A 10,028-nucleotide genomic window follows, 5' to 3' on the forward strand; every position below is an offset into this window, starting at 1 on the left:
TTTATTTTATTTTTTTTGTAAGTATAATTGCACACTTAAGATAAAAATGTATCTGTTCATCTGTCTGGATTTTATTGTTAACGAAAGGTCAAATTAAGCTGATGCATTTTACAGTATGCCTGACCTGGAAAGAATGTAAAACATATTGATTATTAACAATTCGCATATTGAATGAGACAATATTTTTCTAACTTTACTATTGGACTGATTGTCAGTCGAAATGCAGGCAGCTATTTTTTTTTTTTTTTCTCTCTCTCTTCTCCCTTGTGTGACTTTTCTCCACAGGGTTGCAGGTAAGTGTTGACAGGTCAACATATGCAGAGGAAACATTCCTGACCAGCTGCTTCGGGATGGATGGTAATGGCTGAAGTGGTTTGAAAGTATTTTAATTTTATCAAAAGTACTAGTTTATTTTGACCATTAAAAACCAACATGGATCTGGCTTTTTAGATTTGTTTGCTCTTTTCAATTGTACATTATAGCTGTATTTGATTATTATCATGATAATCTTTAATTAGTAGTAGTAGTAGTAGTAGTAGTAGTATTGTGCTCAGCTGACCTTCTCTGTGGCGCCGGTCTCCACAGTTGGTGCAAGTGTGTCTAACGGCCTTTTGTAAATGTTACTGATAAAATGCCGAGCTCAGATCATTCCATGTCAGAACGGCAGTGTATGTAACCTCTGTGGGATTGAGGTTTAAGGCATGTTCCAACAGGGGCTAATGTATTACATAACAGTGAAGCGGAAAGAGAAAAACGTAATAGAACAAAAACATGCTGAGTACATCTTGCCTCGCCTAAAGGCGATTTTTAATGCTATTCTTTGCAGGTACGGAGACGCCATTGATTGTCTTGTCTTTTTTTGGAAAATAAAGGGGATAAAGTCATTTTGGTTGTAAGGCTATTTTTTTTTTCTACATAAAAGTAGTTTTCAGATGTCATGGGAAATTGACCCACGGAGAGGGGCGTTACACATTTAGCGCACCTTGCATTGAACGTCAAAGAAAATGAAGTGGGTACTTTGTGTAGCCAATCCTGGTGTTTAGCATATTTCAACATTAGAACGTCTTTAACTAGGATAATGTTTTTAACGGCATGTCAACTATTCGGGGGGAAATTTCACAAAATTTAATTGATAATCAAGCTTTCTCGGCTTTGACGGAACCATGATCTTGTCAGTTGCTCTACGTCGACCAACTTTGACCGACGCAACTACTTCCGGCGGTTTTTGGAAACAATGTAGAATAGAAAACATAACTCGATGGCAGGGTTGTCTTGTTTTTTCACTCGCTGTGGAACAAGGAGAGGATTTTAGAGTGCACTACGGGACCAACTTTACTGCTTTTCTACCGTACTATGTTCAAAAAGATGACTGAATTTGGTCCAGATTCCGGGGGACGAGTGAAGGTAACACAAGACTTCGGCACATAGGATATATAAGGAAAACCACTTAGCACCTGTAAAATAATACTTATTATAATGTTTACCTCTGTGTCGTTATGTTTGTTTTTTGTGCAAACTGCAGGGAGTAACTATTGTGAAGCCCATTGTGTTTGGAAACGTTGCCCGCTACTTTGGCAAAAAGAGAGAGGAAGATGGGCACACACACCAGTGGTCAGTCTATGTGAAGCCTTACAGAAATGAGGTGAGATATGTATAGCACGACTATAACTGGAATACATTTATTTTTAAATCGTTAAAGGAATTATCTGTAGTTCAGTCTTTCTAATGCTTCAAATAATGTAATTATAGGATATGTCCGCTTATGTGAAGAAAATCCAGTTTAAGTTACATGAAAGCTACGGTAATCCCCTGAGAGGTAAGAGGAGTTTTACATATCCCACTTGTTGTTATCTGGATTAAGTTTTCTATCTGTCCAAAGTTGGTCCTGCTCACCGTTTATTTATTTTGTTCCCCCTTTTTAGTTGTTACAAAACCTCCCTATGAGATCACAGAGACGGGCTGGGGAGAGTTTGAGATAATCATCAAGATCTTCTTCATCGATCCCAACGAGAGGCCTGTAAGAGTCTGATCACCTTTAATCCTTTTTATTCTGTATGTGTACGTTTTTAACCTTCCTGGGGTGTGTGTCCCAGGTGACTCTGTACCATTTGTTGAAGCTGTTCCAGTCCGACTCCAGCGCGATGCCTAAGAAAACTGTTGTCTCAGAATTCTATGATGAAATGGTATGTCTTTGTAACAGTAGTGGCCAAAGGAAGTTGTGTGAGATAGAGGGATGCACCTGATTTTTATTTTCTTTGCATAATCTAGATCTTCCAGGATCCCACAGCCATGATGCAGCAGCTACTGACCACATCCAGACAACTCACACTGGGAGCATACAAACACGAGACAGAGTGTATGTACACACATTAAAGACAGAAACCCACCGTAGCATGATTGATGAGTGAAGAAGTAGTTTTTCTGTTGCATTTAAAATTGTTTGAGCCATTACACTTCTTGTGTGTTCAGTCGGTGAGCTGGAGCAGAAGACCAAGGAGAAAATGGAGGCAGCAAAGAAGAGAACCAGTCTGGAGATCACAGAGCTGAAAGACAAATTAAAAGCCAGCAGAGAGAACATCAACCACCTGAAGGCAGAGATCAGAAAGCTTGAGGAGGATGGCGACCACAAGGATCACTGAAAAGTGGACAACACACATGATGCCATTACATTTTTTTGAAACTTGTATTTTTTTCCCCACCAAAAAAACAAAAAACTAGATTATGAGGATGAATTCTTCATATATTGTCTGTGTTCCTGCATCAACTGTTTGTTTTTTTTAGTCCAACTGAACGAGATGTTTAGTTTTTTGTGTTTCTTTTTAAATAAATAAAAAATATCTCTTTTGTACTAATTTAAGTGTATACAAAGCAAATACACGTTCTGTGTTCCTCCCAAGCAAAGCTTATATCAAACTTAAGACGATCTCCTGACTCTCTTGGAAACTCTGAAATGAGCAGGTTGTGTTGTGATACGTTTTGCAGTATTTGGACACGCGATTTTCCAGAGAATGACCAGTAGTGGTAACTCAGTGTACTTCTTAAAACACCAAGCTCGTTAAAAAAAAAAAAAATCATACATCTGTATGGACGCGGTGCCATATGCTGTATATTTTGCTATTGAAAAGGTAAATATGTTGTTTTTCACGGTTTGAGGATTTCCAACGGCACCTGAATGCGCCCGAGTCGACGGGAAGTTCAGTCGACTTTTGGTGTCGTGCGTGCCGTTTGCGCGCCGACCAACTTGTCAGCAGCTCAGTCCGTGTCCTTGGCGTCGAGCGCACCGATTTTATTCGAACGCAACAGTTAAGCAAACATGGTCGAAAAGAAAGTGTGCGAATGGATACGTCGCTGTGCAAAACGGTGTGTTTGTTTCCGGACTTTGGAAAAAAGTTTGGCCGGCACACGAGGCGACTGAATCCAGGTAGTGTAGTGGCGCTCCAACTCCTCCAGGTGTCGCTGTTTACCAGGAGAAACTCGAGGTAAGCAATTCCACATGGTAGAGCTTTCGTCTTTTAAAATAAATAAATAAATAAAAATAATTTAATTAATAATGCAAATAATTGTATGTCTATACGTAGTATTTTTTTTAATTATTATTTTTTTTTTTAATGTTTTTTAAACGACTTTGCCAGTAATGCACAAATGTGCATCAATAGTTTAATATTTTTTCCACAGTGAGCATTCATGACACTGGTTATTAAGAGAGAATAAAAGCAGTAGTGACATCAGTTTTCTTTTAAATGTGATTTTGGTCGCAACTCATCAATCGATCTTAAATATAATGGGCATGAATCTTTGATATGTCACGCACGGTGAGTGTCGTTTGAGAAATAATTACATAAAACTAACGCTTGAACGAAATGTTACTTTAATAGATAAATATAGATATTTTAAAAGTAATTCTAAATCAGTTTCGAAGTCGTTCTCTTATATGTCATTTGCGTACTTTTGGTGGCGTCCAAGAATGACGATGAAAATTTGAGATTATTCCCTCCCGCTTCCCCTCTGGGAGTCACGTGACCAGAGGGTTTTATCGCTGACGTCACAAACGCTTAGCTTTTCTGCCACTGCCGGTGCAGACTGATGACCCGCGCCGTCCTCCTGCTGCGGCTGCATAACTCCACACGGGCCGAGGCGACCTCGGAGCGTTTTGTCGGCAACAAGTCGTTTGCACGCGCTGTCATTTCGAGACAAACACGTCACGCTGTTAGCAGAGCGCTAGTCGTCATGCGTCGCGGATCGATTTTCTGCGACGTTTAAAACGTCAACTTTGCCTGGCGACCTGCGAGGCTGGTGACCCTACGAGGTTTCATGCGGCAGAGATGCGTCTTCTCTTAACGGCATCTTCTAGTTCTCAGGTAAGACGTTGTTTTTCTTCACGCTCAGCCTCGGGCTTGCCTGTGGCTGCAGCGACGCTGGTGGTAATCGGTGTTGGTGAACTGCCTTCCTTCCTTCCAGTGGCCTAATCTGCTGTGTGAGGGCGCTACTTTTTTCTTCACGCGGGATGCGGAACTTTACTGGAAATATGTCATACATCTTTGTGATGAAGCAGCAGCTATGTTTTTGTTGCATACCTTTCATCAACTTCATCCACGTGCTTTTGCTCTCTTACTTTTGTGCTGCCATTTAAAACAGTGTGTTTAAAAAAACAACAACTTTAGAACGTGTGAAGAAGATAGAATGATTTAATGTAATGAGAAAATAAGGTGTGTGTGTGTGTGTGTGTGTGTGTGTGTGTGTGTGTGTGTGTGTGTGTGTGTGTGTGTGTGTTAGGTGCGCGCATGTTTACATGTTTACTCCAACTGATCTGTGTTGCCTTGTCCACAAAGCTCCATTGTTGCGCTGGCGATTGTGTGTAGTGTGCAGCCGCAGTCCATTCATGAGGCCCAAGTGCATCATCAGCACGCTGTGGCGTTAAATGCACGCACGCACTCCCCCGGGGCTTCCAGTGCATGGGTTTTTCTTTTTTTTTCTTTTTTTAATTCTTTAAAAAAAGAAATCAAAGCATATTGTGGATCGTTCCGGTTTCTTCGCCACAACATCAAAGCCACATTGTTCCGACTCTTCAGTCTCCGTGGGGGACATGGGAGTCCCATCCTTTGGCATGGCGTGCGTAATTGCCATTAAGTGCGGAAAACGACCACCTATGAGTCGGGCGAGAGAGGCCGCGCTGGGTTTTTGCATTTGCTGCAGATAATGGGCAGTATGAGGAAGGCCTGTGATTTAGGTGTGTCGCTTTGTGCCGCCAACACGAAGGCGGCAGAGCGTGTCTTTATCTGACAGACAATGACAGGACTGGTTCTCTGACATTGCTTGAGCTCAGGACTTCTATTGTACTATCAATGTTATTGTTGTTGTTGCTTTCCTCCTGTCTTTTAGTGTCCTCATAGTCAACCCCAAGCACTCAAGTTTGTCAGTGCACAACCATGTGTGAGGTCGATGCTCGCCAGGGGGCCAGAGTGGTTGCTGTCTAGACCTGTTGCGGCTCTCTAATCACTTTTTGTGTGTGGTCCCCCCCCCCCCCCCTTTCTGTTTTTTTGGGGGAAAAGAAACAAAACATGTGACTTTCTATCCAGGATTTAGCCAGTACGAATCATCAGACTACATGACATCAAGGATTATATAAAAAATACAAACACAGGTCTTTGTTTGTTGTTTTCATTTCTGAAAACAAGGTTTTATGACAAAAAGTTTAAAGGAAAAAAAAAACACTCCAGCTCAAACATTCCCACTGAAGAGGAAAGCAGAGGAATGCTGTGCGACGTCTCCCAGTAAATCCAAAAAAGAGACTAACAAGTATTGCTGAGCCCTTTTTTTGGCTTTGCTCTCAGTCTTCCCTGGCTGGTGATAATGTTCGTCCTTCCTCGTATGCAAACTGCTGCTGTTCCGCTGTCACTCAGCACAACAGCGGCCACAAGCTGATAAAATGAAGCTGTGGCTCCTCCGCGCTGACGCCTTGAGCGGGACGATTCAGGGGAGAGTGGAGGGTGCGATGGTAATGGTGACTGTGTGGTGTTTTACCAGGTGTAGCGGAGCAGCCATGGAGAAGCCGTCGTCCTCGGGCAGAGCGGCGCTGGAGGAGGGGAGGAGCCTGGTTGAGGTAGGAGGCCTTTGGAACCGGGGGGGTTGACGCAAGTAACATTTTAAATATCTTGTTCAATATTTCAGCTCTGGTCGCTGCAGGAATTGCAGCTCTTTAATCCGTGTGTGCAAGTGCGGCACTAAATCCCCCGGGAATGTACATTTCAATGCCGCCGTTGCCTTTGCAGGACGCCGCAGTGTTGAGAGGAGCCGAGGGCGGCGAGCGACCGGCGAGGAAGAGCAGCTCCTCGCGCAAGAGCTTCCGCTTGGACTACCGACTGGAGGTGCGACTCAGAATGAAAAAGCATCCATTGACTCGCACACCTTGGTTTCCCTCAACTGTCTTGCCCAAAAAATAAAATATATATATATATATTTAGAGAGAGAAAAAATTGGGCAATTGTTGTCTTTAATGGCAGCAGCTATTGAATATTTTGGTAATGGATTATTACAATGAATATTCCATTGAATAATCGGATGAAACGTACCTTTAATTAAAGCCCGCTCTGCAGCAGAACGCGGCCTATTTACGTCAGTGTGCAAGTTCACACCAGACGTGGCGCGTTTCAGAAGCGTTTCAGAAGTGTGCCGGTACCGTTGCCAAAAGACTGCTTCCCTCTTCTCCCAATTTGCATTGGGCACATGCATGGCCTGTGACGGAAGCACGTTGTGTCACACTAAAAAGAGTCGGTGCGAAAAGGGGGCTTTAAATTTAATGAAACGACGCCTCAACGGCAGATGAAATTCCTCGGTTATTTTTTGTAATCAAGTTATTTGAATTACTCGAGGAATCCTTGCCGCCCTAGTATCTTTTTTTTTTTTCAAGGAGGAAGTGACCAAGTCCTGCCGGGACAGGCACGGCCGCTGGACCAACCCCTGGCCCACGTGGCGGTTCCCCTCCTACACCACCCTGCTCAGGTTCCTGCTGCTGGACAAAAACCACAGCAACGTGCCAACGAGTAAAGAGGCGAGCAGCCCGAGGTGTCCGAGATTCCTTCACACCTGCTGGTAGACCTCTTGTGCCTAACTGGATCCATGCGTCGCCCTCTTCACGCCACAGGTTCTGGATGCTGAGCTGCCGGTGATGGAGCCGTACTTCATCCAGAACCCAGACCTCTCCGAGTCGGGCCCTGGTCTCAGGGTCACCTGGCTGGGTCACGCCACCGTGCTGGTAGAAATAGACGGGCTGAACGTTCTGACCGACCCCATTTTCAGCCAGAGGGCCTCGCCGGTGCAGTTCATGGGGCCCAGAAGGTACCGTGGGCCCCCCTGCACTGTGGAACAGGTAGAGGAACTTTCTTCTAAGGAGGCAGAAACTCCGGGGGTTTCATTACCCCCCCAACCCTTTTAATGTGGTACTGCCAACAGCTGCCGAGGGTCGACGCCGTGGTCATCAGTCACTCCCATTACGACCACCTGGACGTCGGGTCTGTCGCCAGCCTCAACGCGCGCTTCGGAGGGTCACTGCGCTGGTGGGTCTGCCGGAGCTTTGATCAGCCAAGAGCCTGCTTGTCTTTTTCCGATGAAGATCGACCGAGGTTCTTCTTCTCCCTCGTGCCTTGTCCAGGTTCGTCCCTCTGGGCTTGATGGACTGGCTGGTTAAGATGGGCTGTGAGAACGTGATCGAGCTGGACTGGTGGGAGGAGAACTGTGTGCCGGGCCACGACGACGTCACGTTTGTCTGCACGCCGTCGCAACACTGGAGCAAACGCACGGCGCTGGACGACAACAAGGTGACAGCCGCACGTCGCTCCTTGAAGAAAGCTCCCCGCACTCCATTGACTCGTCAAATGCCTGCTCGGAAGTATTCAGTTGCAAAGATGACTTCAAATTGTTCTTGCGTTCCTCAGTCTTTGTGGGGCAGCTGGTCCATTTTGGGTCCGGACCACCGGTTCTTCTTCGCCGGTGACACGGGCTACTGCCCCACCTTCCAGGAGATCGGACGGCGCTTCGGACCGTTCGATCTGGCGGCGATCCCCATTGGAGCGTACCATCCCAGGTTCCCCCTCTCTCTCTCTCTTGTCATTCATGTCTTTTATTTTTTAGTTTTGTTGTTTGTTTTTAAGCAAAAAAATTACTTTTTTCTTCTGTGACTCTTGCACTCACTCTAATACACGTATTTGTTTTGACTTTGCACGTTGCACATCTCCAAGCAAAAGAAAGATCCTTCGTCATAACGTATTGAAATGCTGGAGTTGTTGAGTCGATGTCCTTTTGCGTTTCAGAGACATGATGCAGGGACAACACGTTGATCCAGAGGAGGCGGTTCAGATCCACCTGGACCTTCAGGCCAAAGAGTCTGTGGCTATTCACTGGGGAACCTTCGCTCTCGCCTATGAGGTTGGAGCAACTCTGAATATTTCACACATTTTTTTTCAACCATTTTAGGTAAAATTTAAAACTTGTGTGTGATATATATACTTTTTTTTTTTTTTTTACTTAAAATTCTCAAAATCTTCACATTCAATTTGACCCAGTTAGATGTTTACTGGCTGAAATTCAGTCTATCAATCAACTAATAAACTGTGAAGTCTGAAGCCTTCACCTTTCATTTTTTTCCCCCTGGATCTTTGGCTCGGCTCCTCTTGGTGCAGTACTACCTGGAACCACCGGTCCGTCTCAGAGAGGCCCTGCAGCTGAAAGGACTGAAGCCCGAGTCCTTCTTCACCCTGAGTCATGGCGAGTCCCGCCTCCTGGCATCACAGGAGGACGTCTTTGAGTGACTCCCTTCCTCCGCAGAATCCTTTCTCCAAACAAGTCACATGATTCACTCATCGCATACAGGTGGACTCGGCTGTGAAAAGAAAAAAAAGAAGAAAAAAAAACTACTTTGAATGGTCACAAAGTGTTTACATCTTTTATTGATGGTGGTTAATTCCACCTGCTGGAGCCAAGACTCATGATTGTGTTTGACTCTTAACAGTGGCTCAATGTTGGAATTAGTTGATTTCCTGTCAGCTGTACTACAAAAGTGACTTAGAGAGTTTTAAGCATGAATGTATTCTGGCCAAATGAATTGCATACCACAGAGATTGTAGAAACTTGGTTTTTTATGTATATGAATAGAAACTGTAAGGATGTTGATCTCAGAAGAAAAGTACTGCAAATACAGTGAAGCACAAGGATGTTTCTCACTCTTTCCTCTGAATTTTGATCGTCTGCTTTTAATAAAATAAAATTTAAAAAAAATCTTCAGATGCGTCTGCAGACTGATTTGACTGCCAAACTGTTTAATTGGTTTTATTTAACATTGGACATAAATGCTGTAGGCTGAATAATTGCATTTAGTAGCATAGAACTGCACCTGGTTCCTGTCTGCTCAATGAAACCATTAATGTACCTTGTTACTTTTTGTCAACTGCAATTTAAAGCATGGTTCCAGTTTGTGCAAAAAGGTTAAATGTTCAGTGAATTTGTGCCCACAAATGGCTGAATATACCATTTTGTCTATTGACTTAATCCTTGATGTAAATGTTTAAATAAACATTGATTTGGGCAGTTAAAACATTTCTATTTTATTTATGTTTGAAAGTGGAAATGCTGTTGGCGCTTCAGGTGATCTTCCTTGATACCTGTTCACCTGAATTGTCTAAAGCCTTTTGTTTAAGGTGGTTAAAGGTTCTTTCCATTGCTTCACAATCAAATCCATTGCATTTTATCAGTACGTTAAATACAAATATACCCCAGGTTTCTGACACAGCCGCATTACGTGCGCGTATTGCTAGCACTTCTCCAGTCCATTGGGTGCGCCAACACCTGACGGGGCGAAATCGGTCGGAAGACTTAAGAATTTAAATTTAAGACGACTGCCGTCTGGTGGCCATGTTGTGTAATTACACCTACATTTTTCTTCTAAAAAGCGTATTCTTCTCTCAGCGCCAACACATGAGTATCTGTAACCACGCCACAATGCACACAAGATCACACACGGTCCACAGTAAACACTA

General features: G+C 43.9%; 2 protein-coding genes across 2 annotated transcripts; both read left to right on the plus strand.

Moving 5' to 3' along the window:
• Positions 1 to 1,159: 1,159 nt before the first annotated feature.
• yeats4 (YEATS domain containing 4) lies at positions 1,160 to 3,080 on the plus strand. Its single transcript, XM_076030146.1, has 7 exons — positions 1,160 to 1,404; positions 1,523 to 1,642; positions 1,750 to 1,816; positions 1,923 to 2,017; positions 2,094 to 2,183; positions 2,269 to 2,356; positions 2,470 to 3,080. The coding sequence occupies exons 1-7, from the start codon at positions 1,354 to 1,356 to the stop codon at positions 2,637 to 2,639; spliced, it is 681 nt and encodes a 226-aa protein (XP_075886261.1). The 5' UTR covers positions 1,160 to 1,353; the 3' UTR covers positions 2,640 to 3,080.
• Positions 3,081 to 3,195: 115 nt separating this feature from the next.
• On the plus strand, positions 3,196 to 9,510 carry napepld (N-acyl phosphatidylethanolamine phospholipase D). The gene is made up of 10 exons (XM_076030147.1): positions 3,196 to 3,479; positions 6,025 to 6,100; positions 6,270 to 6,365; positions 6,908 to 7,048; positions 7,142 to 7,366; positions 7,450 to 7,553; positions 7,649 to 7,814; positions 7,932 to 8,080; positions 8,307 to 8,421; positions 8,676 to 9,510. Exons 1-10 carry the CDS (start codon positions 3,337 to 3,339, stop codon positions 8,802 to 8,804), a joined length of 1,344 nt encoding a protein of 447 aa, XP_075886262.1. The 5' UTR covers positions 3,196 to 3,336; the 3' UTR covers positions 8,805 to 9,510.
• The last annotated feature ends 518 nt before the right edge of the window (positions 9,511 to 10,028 follow it).

The sequence above is a fragment of the Nelusetta ayraudi genome, unplaced genomic scaffold (genome assembly GCF_046127955.1).
Source record: "Nelusetta ayraudi isolate G7.1 ecotype Tasmania unplaced genomic scaffold, CSIRO-AGI_Nayr_v1 ptg000027l, whole genome shotgun sequence".
NCBI lineage: Eukaryota > Metazoa > Chordata > Actinopteri > Tetraodontiformes > Monacanthidae > Nelusetta > Nelusetta ayraudi.